This window comes from Triturus cristatus, chromosome 4_2 (genome assembly GCF_964204655.1).
Source record: "Triturus cristatus chromosome 4_2, aTriCri1.1, whole genome shotgun sequence".
Taxonomy (NCBI): Eukaryota; Metazoa; Chordata; class Amphibia; order Caudata; family Salamandridae; genus Triturus; species Triturus cristatus.
This window is the reverse complement of record NC_140586.1, coordinates 513,482,174-513,497,248: the sequence shown is the minus strand read 5'-3', so window position 1 is coordinate 513,497,248 and position 15,075 is coordinate 513,482,174. Positions and strand designations below refer to the sequence as shown.

General features: G+C 47.2%; 1 protein-coding gene across 1 annotated transcript in view; it reads right to left on the bottom strand.

Annotated features, from left to right (window-relative positions):
* Positions 1-15,075, bottom strand: part of LOC146834645 (calcium-activated chloride channel regulator 1-like) — a 537,414-nt gene that overhangs the window by 82,138 nt on the left and 440,201 nt on the right. The window contains exon 11 of the mRNA XM_085602116.1: positions 12,428-12,698. Within this exon, the coding sequence (XP_085458242.1) occupies positions 12,428-12,698 (271 nt within the window). The remainder of the gene's footprint in view (positions 1-12,427; positions 12,699-15,075) is intronic.

Sequence of the window (15,075 nt, the reverse complement as noted above, 5' to 3'; positions counted from 1 at the left end):
AGGCAGTTACTGGCGCTGGCTGCACCCTCTGCACCCACGCCCCACTCTTTCCCCCCGATGCTCCCCAGAATTCACAGAGCGCAACCCTCCTCTGGGGCCCACACCCACCTCCACAGCTGTGGGCCCGGTTAGGCCACGCCCCATTCACCCCAGTCGGCACCGGTCGGCGGGCACCCTCAGATGCAGCCCGGATCAGGTAGTGGTATTCGGGCCGCCGCTCCTCGTCCGCACTCTTCAGATCTCCGCACTATGAGGCAGATCCACGATGTCTCAGCAGTGGCCACTTCCGCAGCACTTCGCTCCCGGTATGGCAGCCCTCACGCAGTGCCGGCTTCTGACTCCTAGATCCGCCGGCAATCCTCAGTCATGCTGGACTACTCCTTCAGCTTGGCCCACAGCGGGAGAGCTCAGCCGTGGGCCTGCTCCACAGGCGCCATTTTAAGATGTGTCGAGCAGGATTCCCAATGCTTAGGTGACTTTAGGCTCTCCAAATTGCCAATACGTGCTGCCAGGGAGTGTTACCTTTCAGTTCCTGCGTAGTATCGTTGTGGATGCTGCGATTTTGTGGTGGTTAATGATCGGATATTAGCTCAGCCAGGCAGAACTACATTAGCGTGCGGTCATTTTGCTGTGTACCCTCTAGCGCCCCCCATGCACGCGATCTTAAATGCATGCAAGCGCTATGTACGGTGCAGCAGGGATCAGAGATCGTGATTGCATCAAATAGTACCTCAATTATGTGGGAGCAGCGGACGGGCACAGATTAAACTTGAATTAATCTGTGCAGGGATGAGGTGTGGCGTCGCGGCCTGGGCGACTGACTCCGGAATCTGGGGATCACGGTTCGATCCCCGGCGCCGGAGGCAGCTTAGCCCAGCACCATGTCACTCTTGCCAATAGCTTGCTTAATCTTCCCGACGGCCCCCAGCGCCTAGAGATCCTTACGGGTGAGTGTTCACGCTTTAAAAATGTGTGTGCTTAGTCCCTGCTGCACAGCCAGCATCGGAAGTAACGTTTCAGCTGCACTGGCCACTTACAGAGCCAGTAAAGAAGAGTGACGTGAAGACATCAAATAGTAGGTCACAGGTGGGCTCCAAGCCCTTTACTGACTACAGCAGCGTCTCACAGCGAGACACATGCGCAAGCACATGCATTTGCAGGCTCGACCCTAAAAAGGAGAACAGTATGATTGTTCGCCTGTCTCAAGATGATTTTTTTGCCACTAAAGGGAGTTGCATCTCCAACAGATATTACACTCTCCTATTAATGACTTGATTTTTGCTTCACATGTTCCGACGTCTGCGTCACATTTTGAGACCCCTCTACGTACTATGTCATGATGTGGTTTTAAACAGTGAAAACAATGATTATTGTTCAGAAACTGACCTGGCTGAATAACAGTGGCACATGCAAAGCACGAGAAATTGCATAGACCGAATTGAGGGTTTTGGGGCCCCAGAAAGTACAAAAGGGAGCAGAGAAGATCCAATTGTCCTAAATAGTGACACCTTAAGCAGCATGTGTGCTACACTATAATGTTCCAATTTGAAAATGCTTAGCCACTCTTTATGCTGAATGTATCAGAAAGAACGAAATGTCAAATTCTAGTCAAACACTTATCTTTATCCTTACTTCCATGCCTAAATCAGCCTATTTGTAAATTATTTCTTAAGGACACATCCTTAAATGTGCCATGTGTGTAGGACCATGCAAAATAAATCTAATTACATTTCTTGCTTCTGTCAGTTGAAAATGCTCTATCAGTGCATCTCAATTAGGTAATTGCTAATACAAATGTATGAAACTCCAAGAGTTTCATATAGCGATTTGTAGGGAGTCGCAGATCCACCTAACTCATGAATATTAACGTAGTAGGTCGTACTTTGTGACCCCATAGGGATGGTGGCCTGCTGGGGTCTGCAGACCACAATGTCTGTGATTGCTTTTAAATAAAGCAATCTGTTTTTTAGGTCGAGGATAGCGCAGCGCGCATGAATTTCTCTGTGAGGCCTTTAGTATCTCTTCTCTGGGCATTCATTTAACCTCTTTCTCCCCATTCGTTCCGTTGCCTGTTTGTGTAAATACCTTTGCTATTATTGGCCAATTGTTAGGTTTGTCCCTCCTTTCTGTGGGTGGCTTCTGTTGATGGCGACTGGCCCTGTTACAATTAGTGTTGCTCATTTGTTGATCATGTTACGTTTTTTGCACTTCTTTTTTTCTTTTAAGCTTCTGTTTGGGAAACTCGAGGTGGGAGCTTCAGGGGATTTTTGTTTTGAGTTTCGTTTTCATTAAACCTTTGTTGATTCATCAGCGCAGCACAGAGCTCTATTATTATTATTTGCTTTAATAAATGTGGGCAAACAATCATGTACAAATCCTCTTCTAAAGTGGCTGCCCGTCTCTACCCCTCCCCCCCCCCCCCCCCCCCCCCCCCTTGTTCCTACGCTACAGGACCCGGGCCGGGGAAGGCAAAGCCGGACCCGATGGAGGCCCGGGTAAAACGCCGGCCGGCGGCGGGACCCCCCCACGCCACGCCCCTCGCAATTAAAAGACCCGGCTAGGCCGGGGAGGGCAGGGATAGGCCCGCAAACAAAGGAAGCTCCCCCCCCCAATCAGGGGGCGAGAAAGATAGGCAAGGGGGGGGTTAAGAAGGGCCAACGGCCCGGGAAACCACATTTCGAATTTCCCCCCCCCGCAAAAGAAGAAGAGAAGAGCGAGCGGAGATCATCGAGCTTTCGCGCCAAAAACCGGCCGGACAAAGGCCCCTGCAGGCGACAGGCTCCAGGCGACTTTCCGGCCGACGGGGCTGCGCTCCCAAGGGGGGGGAACCGGGCACGGGCACGGACCGGCGGAGAAGTTGGTAGCCACGGAACAAAGGGAGCAGCGGGCGCAGGAGCCTCCAAGCCGGCCGGGAGGATCCAAGCTGAAGAGGCAGAAAGGAATGCCGGGGAAGCTGACAGACCGGACCGGAGAAGGGGACGCAAGGACGCTACACGACATTTCGCGCCGTTGATCGAAAGGGAAATAGGCGGCCATTCACCCCCCCCCCCCATCTGTCGGCGAGGGTACGGGCAGGATCCACCACAGACTCAGGCTCAAGGGCACTGGGAGCCAAGACGGCAGCGCCCGGAGCAACAGGAGCAGAGTAGGAGCACGCAACTGGCGCAGACGAACCACGCGGGGGTCGGTGCGGGCGGCGGTGCCCCCGAATAGAGGAAGACGGGTGCGGGCGGCAGTGCCCCCTTAGCGAGCCCGGAAGCAAGAGTGAAAATAGGAAGGTAAGGAGCGGGGGCCGCAGAGAGAATGTAACGTCGCGTGTGGTTTCTCTCACTAGCACCCCGTAACAGTAGGTGTGTGAATCCGTAGACAGGAAAGGATACATGCACAAAGGCCTGAGAGTGTGGGAGTCCTGAGGGGGACGGGTGAACAGCGGGCGTCCTGGCGTAAGTGGGGTGGTAGCTAGGAGGCCACTCACCCAGGCATGAGACCGCTAGACGCTTTGAGACGCAAGCAAATTGTGGGCCTGAAGGCATTGGAGGTAATGAGGCAGAAGTACGCATCGCGCATAAAAGGTGCTGGAGTGAAGGTGAACAGGCCTTTAAAAGTTCATAGAGTTATAGAGCGCGGCTTTTCACCCGCAAGGGGATCAAGGCGCTGTCCATGGGCACGGGGAGGTTGCGTCGATGCTGTGTCTCGAACCCGGATCCCCAGCTCCCGAGGCGGCAGCCCTGGCCGCTGCGTGTTAAAGGCGATGGGAGTAGATGTGCAGGCACATGTTGGAGGTGATGGAATGGAAGCAGGCAGGCACACAAGGACCGTGATGGCGGTAGAAGTGCGCACGCACACATTGAATGTGGGGCGGTAGTTTCCAGGTACACGTGGGAGTGTGGGTTGTAAGTGTCCACACACAGGCTGTATATATTGGAGATGGTACGCAGGCACATATTGAAATGAAGGGAGCGGGAGTACGCAGACATTGAAGGCGAGGTAGGTGAAGGGTGCGGGCTCAGGGGTGTGTAGGCGGTGAGGTGGAAGTCCTCAGGCACACATTGATGGTGATAAGATGGACACGATGACGCAGATGCGTTCGAGGTAGTGGGGAGAAAGTGCACTTGCACACAGATAATTAGGCACTGACTATTGGCCTCCTCATAACCTTCTCACGCTTAAGTTAGGGAACTTCACTTAATTGTTTCTCTAAATCATACACCAGTTTCCCAATGACGGCTGAGTGTTTTTGCAGTTCCTACGCTACTGGTATGTTGCAAAAAAGACTCTGCCGCCGCCTAGCAGTCACAGATGGGGTAAATCGGCCACGGTAGCGGCCACAGGCCCTTTTGCGTTAATATGGTCTGTCGCTCTTAGCATGTCAGTGATGTTTCCCTTAGTTTCACTTTGTTTTTGGCTGACATACTATGTCCCCACATGGTATAGGCGGGCTGGCGCCAGCCCTGGCTTTCCTGGGAACATCGTCTTACATCTAGAGGCCTCGTACAGTCATGATTCCCCCCCCCCCCCCATGGTATGCACAGGCAGAGGTGAAAACGAGGCAGTCATTTTGTGAAAGAGCACTCCTCTCCTGTAAGCAGTGAAACCCAGGCCACCTGCCTATGCGTCCCCCTCGTTTCTCCATTTTACTTCTTTTGCCTGTCCTCTCCAGTCCCTGCCTAGCACTCTCCCTCTTCAATCTGTAATCATAAATAATGTGCTTTATTCACAGCTCCCAGCTTGGACCACTGCTAATTAAAAGAAGTGTGCCTTGCAAATTAAACATTATGGCACCTATTATTAATAATAATATTTTTTCCAGCTGTAATAAAGTATCCATTTTTCATCTCTACCCTCAGCCTCCACCTCCTGTGTTTGTGTAGACCCGGTGCGTGATTAGGGGGCGAAGCTTCTTCATTTTCCCTTTCAGACATTCTGTGCTCGATTCAAAATTCATTTTCCACTACACATAATTGAGTTTGAAGTTTTTTTTATGTAGCGTGAACTGCCTGATCCGCTGCTCCTAGTGTTTTACTTCTCTCTACTGCAGGCCATGTTTAGCCCTGTCCAGGGGCTGACTGGTCCTCTTCCTCCTCCTTCCAGTCCATCATTTTCAGTCCTGGTATTTGAGCATTTTCTAGCTCTTTCTCTCTCTGGACTTCTTTAAAAGTTTGTTATTTTTTGTTGTCTTGCTGGCTATGTGTTTAATTATAAGGAGTAGCAGAGCCTTTCTTTTTGGTAACTAAACAGCTTTCCAAATACTCCATCATGCAAGCAGACGCAGCACGTGCTTCTGTGCTACTAAGCAGTGATGGGAGTTGCAGTCCTTTCACTTTATTCTCCTCACGTGATCTCCCAGGCTTAAACCTGGCCACATCTCAAATCCTTTCTTTTTAGGTCGAGGACTACCGGTCTGCCGAAGGCAGAACCGGAAGTCGAGATTTAATGTTTCCTAGAGTGGCTATTTAGCCCGCCTCTCTTTTTGCTTCTCCTCCATTGGCTGGCTTCCTAAACGGAGGGCCGCCGTTGGAGGAGAGAGCCGTCCCTCCAAATAGGCTCCGTCTTTTTCAGATTCGGGGGCGTGTTTTTGCTGTTCTTTCCACTTTTTAGCCACGCCCTCTTTAGAACAGCAGGAACACGCCCTCGAATCCGAAAAAGTTTGGAAGCTTCTATCCGCCATTTTTTAGGTATCGTCTGGCCGTGAGGATCTTCTTGCTGTTGTGCGTACATTTCAGCTAGCGCGTCGATCTTCTGGCCGCCAAAAAACTTCCTGAATGCGCCCACAGCCCGACCTCAACCCGCAGCGCTTTATCTGCCACATAGAGTGCAATGTATCTGTGAGTCTTTACCTGTAAAACACAGTAAGGGTTTTCTCCGAATTTGCACTTCTCTCTATGGCGCGGCTTCACCAACCCCCTTCCAGCATTAACAGACCGGACTCGTACTCTGACGCACTATTTTTTTGTTTACATATCAGCTAATGCATCGATCTTCCGGCCGCAGAAAAACTTCCTGAACGCGCCCACAGCCCGACCTCAACCCGCAGCGCTTTATCTGCCACAGAGAGTGCAATGTAGCTGTGAGTCTTTACCTGTAAAACACAGTAAGGGTTTGCTCCGAATTTGCACCTCTCTCTATGGCGCGGCTTCACCAACCCCCTTCCAGCATTAACAGACCGGACTTGTACTCTGACGCACTTTTTTTTGTTTACATTTCAGCTAACGCATCGATCTTCCGGCCGCAGAAAAACTTCCTGAACGCGCCCACAGCCCGACCTCAACCCGCAGCGCTTTATCTGCCACAGAGAGTGCAATGTAGCTGTGAGTCTTTACCTGTAAAACACAGTAAGAGTTTGCTCCAAATTTGCACCTCTCTATGGCGCGGCTTCACCAACCCCCTTCCAGCATTAACAGACCGGACTGGTACTCTGACGCACTTTTTTTTGTTTTACATTTCAGCTAACGCATCGATCTTCTGGCCGCCGAAAAACTTCCTGAATGCGCCCACAGCCCGACCTCAACCCGCAGCGCTTTATCTGCCACAGAGAGTGCAATGTATTTGTGAGTCTTTACCTGTGAAACACAGTAAGGGTTTGCTCCGAATTTGCACCCCTCTATGGCGCAGCTTCACCAACCCCCTTCCAGCATTAACAGACCGGGCATGTAATAGGAACTTGCACAGCGCCTGGAGGACGAGCGCACAGGTCAGCAGCACATTAAGTAGGTGCACGAGACTCTGGGCCGGTCAGTGCGAGAGTGGCATTAAACACTGCCAGCTCGGGATGCCAGGCTTGTAAGTCGACAGGGGCCGGTTTGTTCAGCCAGCACACGGCACCCCAGGAGCTATGGGCACGATTTGCTCCGAATTAAACGACTGGACAGGTGCACCTGAAGTAATAATTTACACGGAGAGGATGTTGCATAATGGCCAGAGTGGTCCAGCTCGAAGCTGGGGAACCAGATTCGAGTCTCGGCAGGGACACAACATCCTGTGATTCTGGGCAAAGCACTTAATCTCCCCGTTCCTAATAAAATTATGTGGCTCGACTGTTGTGCCACTGGCTGTATTACATCCTGTTAGGAGCATAAAGCGGAGGGTAACACAGCGAGAGGTGCAGGGCGCGATGTACCGCGAGCTTCCCAGACTGCCTCTGCCAATACACCTTAATCCCAACCAGCAACCCCGTGCCCCCCCCCCACTGGGTGCTTCAAGTATGTGAAAAGTGGAGGGATCTATCAGTGGATTAAGGAGTGGGTGTAGCCTACGGAGGTCTTCTTGTGAAGTAGAGGTCCCGGCTTAGTACTGAGGGCCAGCTAGTCTCCTGTGCTTCATAAGTACGTCAACTAAATCATTCTGAATACAGAGAACATAAAGTCCTTTTTCCCCCTGCTCGAGAAGCTAATAGTGGTTGCCCCAAAATTAAGAGGCCTTTTCAAGGTATGGGTGAATAAAGAGAAGAAGTACTATTACCAGCAGGTAAGGTTAGTGCCAACTTTCCAAATTGGTCGACAAACGGTAGTAGTAAACACATTTCTTGAATCAAAATTAAACCTCTCTTTCGCTCTGAAACGCTCACCTCCTCTCTATTGTCCGACCAGTCTGACGTAATTGACCTCTGGAGCCATAGCCTGCTCGATCTCATTCCTCACGCTTCTGCCTGAGCTCATCTCATGCCCAGAGGGGTAGGAACATTCTCCCAGTGCAGAACCTGAATGGCAGGTTCTAAAAGAACTAGTCCTCATTATCTTCATCGTCCTGCCTACTATCTCAAATTCTTTATTTTCTTCCATACTTTAAACAACTCCCTCCCCTCCCCACACCACTCTTACTCGTGCTTTCTGTACTGCATGTATGTTTGTGTAGTAGTGGTTTGTGTTTGCCTGCTTTTAAAACCCAATAAGAGACACCGCACACATGTTCACGGAAAGTTAGAGAAGTGAAGGAGCCAAGTGTTGAGATGTTGTGTCGACTCGATGACCTGTTGGTAATCTTCCAGCCCCTTCTCTCTTTTTTGGTAGTTCTTTGAAGATGTCATGGAGATGCAATAACTTTTCATGCATGGATTTGGTTACCATTTTAAACTCCCATCTCGTTCTTTTTGTCAAACTACCAAGGCCTTACCTTACGTTGCGCAGGTTTTAGCTCCCACTCTTAGACCCACTGCAAATGACATATGTCCCGGTGTAGTGCACACAAATTAAAGTGAATCAAAAGAGCCGATTTTGGTGGAACAAGGGCCGTCACAATTGAGGCAAGACCAGGGCACGAGTCAGGGTTAAACGCAGGTACACGGCGTCCACTCTATATTGCACTGTGTGAATGTATATAGATCTATGTGTACACATGTGTCTGTGTAGATTGCTTTATGGCTAAGTGTCGCTATTTAGAAGTAGCTCTGTCTGTGTGTACCTAAGTTTAGGCTGGATATATGTGTGTGGCTCTGTGTGTAACTGTGTTTGTGGCGCTCTGTGTGTGTGGCTCTGTATGTGTTGGTGGTTCTGTGTGTGTGGCTCAGTATGTGTAAGTCTGTGCATGTCTGTGTGGTTCTATGTGTGTAGCTGTGCGTGTGTGTGGCTCAGTGTATGTGTAGCTCAATAAGTGCATAGGTGCCTCTGTGTGTGTATAGATGGCTAGCTCGGTATGTGTGTTAAGTGACTCTATGTCTCTGGCTAGCTCTGTATGTGTAAGTCAGTGGCTCTGTATGTGGATTTCTGTAGCTCTGAATATTTGTGTGGATAGCTCTCTATCTGTGTCTGGCTGACTCTGTATGTGTGGCTCTGTATGTATGTCTGGGTGATACACTTTGTATGTGTGTGGCTCTGTGTGGGTGGTTCTGTATGTGTGTGGGGTTGGCTTTCTCACTACGTCACTCTCTCTCCCTAACTCTCTCTCTCTCTCACTACCTCACTATCTCTCACTACCTCACTATCTCTCACTATACTACACTCTCTCTCACTAACTCTCTACCTCACTCTCTAACTCACTACTCAACTCTCTCTTTCTCACAGCAACACAATATCACTACCACAGTAACTATCTCTCACTCTAACACACTACTTAAAAACCTCACTCTCTCTCTATCTCACTACCTCACTCTCTATCACTATCTATTTGTATCTCACTCTCGCTACCTCACTATAACACAACACACTCTCTCAAAACTTCACTACACCAGTCTCACTACCTCACAACTTCACACTCTCTTTCTAACTCACTAATTCACTCTCTCTATCTCACTACCTCACTCTCTCTCTCAAATACACTAATTCACTTACACTAACTCTTTCACTACCTCACTCTATCTCACTACTTCACTAAATCACTCTCTGTTTCTATCTTAATACCTCACAACATCCCTCACTACCTCACTCTCTCTTTCACTACCTCAATCTTTCTCTATCTCACTACCTCACAACATCACTCACTGTTTCTATCTCACTACGTCAGAAAATACCTCTCACTCACTAACTCACTCTTTCACTACCTCACTCTCTATCTACCTCACTCTCTCACTACATAACTCTCTATACATCACTACTCCCCTCTATCTATATCACTACCTCACTATCTCACTACTTCTCTCTCTAAAAAGATCACTACCTCACTCTCTCACTACCTCACTCTCTATATCACAACTTCACTCTCTCTCTAACTCACTACATCACTCACTCTCTATCTCTCTACCTCACTCTTTCTATCTCACTAACTCACTTTCACTGTCTCTTTCACTACCTCTCTCTATCTCACTACATCACAACACCACTCTGCTTACATCTCACTACCTCACAACATCCCTCTCCCTCACTACATCACTGTTTCACTACCTCACTCTCTCTCACTACATAACTCTCTCTACCTCACTACTCCACTCTATCTCACTAACTCACTATCTCACAACTTCTCTCTCTCAAAACATAACTACCGCACTCTCTAGCTCACAACCTCACAACTTCACTCTCTCTCACTCACTACCTCAATCACTCTCTATCTCACTACCTCACTCTTTCTATCTCACTAACTCACTTTCACTCTCTTTTATTACCTCTCTCTCTATCTCACTACATCACAACAACACTCTATGCTTATATATCACTACCTCTCAACATCCCTCTACCTCACTACCTCACTCTTTCACTACCTCACTCTCTCTATCTCTCTATCTCACTCTCTATCTACCTCACTCTCTATCTCACTCTCTATCTACCTCACTCTCTCTCACTATCTCACTCTCTATTTCAATACCTCTCTCTCTCTCTCTCACTACCTCACTCTCTCTCTGCTAAAGCAATAGGTATTACATATGCAAAAAAAAAGCTAATGCCAATAGAAATGACAATGCCATTTATTTAGGGATACAAAAATGATAAAAAAATAATGAACAATACCAATAGCTCTACCTATAATATTGCCGAGACCATTGCATTGTAAATGCTTGTTTCTGTATGTGTTGGCCTGTCCGTGTTGACCGTGCCCTTCTGAGGGATCAGAATTGGACATTTTTTGACATTGTGATTCTGTGCAAAATGCTGGTGCTTTCTTTGTGACTAGTGGCGCTGATTTGCAGTAGATGGCTGCTTGTTGTCAGTGGCCATTGGAGTACAGTGCTGAGAGTTTGCCCTGGTTTTTTTTATTAGGCAGGTCAGGCTTGCCTTAAATACTTGTATGGTTTTGGGACTCATTCTGTCTGGTGATGTAGTGGCTGTGGGTCATTTCTAAAGGGGAAAAAAGGTAGTTGAGGTATTTTTCTTATTAATGAGGAATGATGATCTTCGTGGTTATGCCATGTTTTCTTAAACTGCACTTACATTCCCAAAGTTCTGAAATTTTTCTTAGAGTTTATTTAACATGTGGTAATGAGGTTTTAATTTGAAGTATGGTATAAGGTGGTAATTCCTCATTCTAGGTTGTCTAGGCAGTGTTGCTAGCTGCCTCTCTAGTCTCATCGGTAATTCCTCATTCTTAGTCCTCTAGCCAGTGCAGCAGCTGCTTCTCTGGTCCCATCGGTATTTTTCATTGGAAGTCCTCTAGGCAGTGCTGCGCCTCTATTCATACATCCACTACACTCCAAACAAAAATAATTAGGTAAAAGACATTGTAATTTACAACCCCAATAGCTCTAACTCTAAACAATGCGAGACCTAATGCATTGCAAATTCTTGTTTTTAAATGCAGCTCGTTTTCCTTAAAGGAAAACTGGTTGCATTTAGGAAAAAAAATGAATAGTTCACTTTTCATTTTTTAAGGGCAGGCAGTGGTCCGTGGGACCACTGCCTGCTCTTTAAAAAAGTTTTTGCACTCATTCACAAAGTGGAAGGGGTCCCTGGGGGACCCCTTCCCATTTGCGATTGAGTTACCTCCAACTTGAAGTTGGTGTTAGAATGCAAATGTTTTGCGACCACATTCATGGTCACAAAACATTCATACATACCGTTGCGATTTGGTATTTGGAAGGGACGTCCTAAACATGCCCCTTACAAATACCGAATCGCAAACCCATTTTGCGATTCAGTAACAGGTTACCGATTTGGAAAATAGGGTTTGATACAAGTGAAAAGCATTTTTTGCATTCGCAAACGGGCCAATTCTGAGAATTGGCCCATTTGTGAACGCAAACATGATTGATACATGTGGCCCATAGTGACAACTGGTGCTTTACAGGGAACATATGGGGTCCTCATTCGCCTTACACTGTATCTGATTTATCGGTGTTAGTGGGATTGCTTAACTTCCATTTTTCTGTTACAAATCATATTCCAAGCAATATAAAGACCTTTTTACCACGTGTCACAGTCTGCTCTGATCATGTGCATGTCATGAGAGAGAAATGTTACACTAATGATGTTCTTAGCATGTGTCAGGTGTATTCCTCCAGCTCGCGGCACAGACCTAACATTTGAAACCATGTTACAATACTGTCTACACAGGGGGCGTGTATCCAAAGAGTACACACTTGTCCTGTGTAAGTTTTGTTCTGCAGTTACATTTGTCACAAGCAGTGGCGTAACGAAACTGGAGGGGGCCCCCTGCACAGTACAGGGAGGGCCCCCATCTGGACTTCTTCAGGAGCTGTCAGGCCAGGGTAAAGTGTTGAGGGGGCCCCCTTGAGCTCGGGGCCGCCCGCACCGCGGTGGCTGCGGGGGCCTTTGTTACGCCCCTGGTCACAAGCATCATAGAAAGACCTCCTGCCTAGGGCATTTGACCCAAACTCCTGTGTGTGCGCCAAGGTTCCCTTATGTGCATTCTTCTAAACACCATAAATACATTAGATGTAGAAAGGATTGTGATGACTCAACAATGTCATGTTGAAGATTCATCTAACAAGAAAGAGACCTGTAACTGGTGTGCTGAAGGGTTAACTATAATTTCTACAAGTATCTTCGATCCCATTGTAGAAATCAAAGCCTCTGTTTAGTTCTGAAACTTGTGACTGTGTATTTACCTGCCCCATTGTCTAGAAGTTCCTGGGTCACTGTGACCCCATTCTGCGGGTCAATAGTGGCAGTGACGTTTGCCCCAAGGACTGGTAGAAACCCTTGGCTGACTTCGGCATACACAACCATTGGATTCGGATACCGGGTTTCGTCTTTATTCATGTGAGCCTTGACCGTCACCGGGGGAACGTTGTTGTTGGCGGCCCGAGAGGTCACTGTCATCCCTACAACCTGAGCAGCATCCTGTGTGTTGCAAAGACTGTACGCCCAGTTTCCAGCCTGCAAAGGAATGGAAAAGATCTGTTTTTATCATAAATTAATTTTGTGCTCAATGTTATTCTTTAGCTGATTAACAGAAATTCTGTGTTGTCAGTGGATAATGATCTCAGTCATAGACTCCGAACACAAGTCATAAAATAAATGCAAAAATATAATCAGGACCGAAGAAGAAAATCAAATAACATCGTAGTACTGCAGAACTAATTTTATTGGACTGCTATGTATTTTATCCCAGAACTCACAGTTCATTTTAACATCTGGCACCGAGCACAGAAGGAACAGCATGTGAGAACACATGGAGGTATTACCAGTGAGAAGGAAGGAGACGGAGAGAAGTCCTGGAGCAATCCTGTGCTAATACATAATTGGACTGTGGTGACAGTTTGTGCTGCCAGGTTGCATGGTCAATAATGCTGTGTCAGCACATGCTCTGGAATGTTAAGAGAGTGACAGGCAATCGGATTTATGAAAACACATTGAATAACCAGTGTCATTGATCTGATGTGGTATCTCTTGCCGAAATGCTAATTCAAAGCTTAAGCAATGAGCAGAAGAAACATTATTAGCAGGAGGAAGACGTTTTAATGAACAGACCTTGTATTGGGGTCATCATATTGAAGTCCTAGAAACTTTATTAAACTTAGGTCTGATCAGTGGTTCCAGATATTATACATTACTTTTGTTTAAAAAGGTCCTAACCTAATGTGATTTATATTCCGACAGTCAACATTACTTCCATATTTTTAATGTAATCAGTGTGAACAGTGGAATTATACTGCTATAATTACTTTAACATTCCACCGAGAAAATCAAGTAATATAACTATAAAAAGGTGTTTTGGGATGTCCTGTTACTCCTTTTCTCATCACTTTTCTCAGCACTTCTCCTTCATAGATGTTTGAAGCTAAACATCAACCTTTAAAAGAAAAAGCCAAACAAGAGAAATTTATTTCTGACCATCCATCAACACAGGAAGTGACATCACTGAAATTCCCATCATCCACCCGGACAAGAAGTGACATTACTTGATTTACCACCAAAACCATCTTTAAAAGAAGAAGCTAAGCAAGAGAACTTCATTTCCCACAACCCATCAGCCCAGGAAGTGACATAACTGGATCTCCCATCATCCACTTGCACAAGAAGTGACATCACTGAATTTCCCATCACCCATCGGCACAGGAAATTACATCATAACACCCTGGAATCCGTCCACCTCCCAGGATCTACTTAATGACAGATGCATGACAGACATCTAGCTTATTGCGTTCCTTGACCTTCCCCCAAAATTAGTTATGGTCAGTTCCTTCCTCTTCCCTGGTCCTACTTCCACACTATTTATGGGGATAAAGATAAGGGTAGTCCTGGTGTCAGATTCCCATGTGAGTGCTGTAAACGGCACCATGGAAATGTAATCAGTGCAGGCTACTGCAACTCTCCTGCCCTCCTGCCAAAAAGACCCAGGTCCCCCTATTCACTGCTAGAGCCCAATACACATTCCTGAAAGGAGGAGTAGTCAATAGTAACCCTAGGCAGACAACTACGCTACTCTCACAAAGTTTGCGTAGTTTGTGCTACTTCGTACTACACGAATTGCACGTAGCACAGTGCAAAATCTCGTTGCGTAGCGTAGTTGGCATTTTTGCTCGCTCGTGGTCCTCAACGTCAAGTTGGCGACCGCGAGCGAGCAAAATGACATCCCGGCGAGACTTTTTCCTCGTTCACGATCAGCAACATCAAGTTTCCGATCGCGAGCGTGGAAAATAAACCTCAAGGCGAGATTCTCAACACGGGGAGGTCAGGTTTCTCATTGCGAGTGGTCGCGTATGCTCGCGACCGCTCGCGATGAGAAACTACCAGTCCGCGTTGAGAAAGCTGCCGCACGAGTAAAAATCTATTCGAGTGGAAGAAAACGACGGCTCGCACTGTGCAAGATGCCGTTTTCAATGATTGCACAGTGCGGACAAGCATTCGGCACTGTGCAATCATCGCGAACAGCGCACTACACAGTTCGTGTAGTGCTACGCTTATCTCGCGTAGTGCGAAGTGCACTTCAACTAGCTACGCATAGCGCTACTCTGCGAACTACGCCCAGGGTTAGTCAACAGGCCCTGGCAGCTGGAAACTCCTAGAAAGGACCCCAGAAACTATAGGCAGGAAAATGCTGTCTTTCCAAAAGTCTTGTTTTCAAAACTGTAATCTAAAATGTGACTTTTCCAGTATTTTAAATTATAATATTTTTGAGTATAACCAGTATTTTTCGATCTGTCCCCAAACTGGAGTTTGCACTGATTCATTGACATAAGGTGACCCTGTGTTAGTCTGTGCGAGAAATAGCTTTATAGCAGTAAAAACGACTTTGGGAGTTTTTCACTGC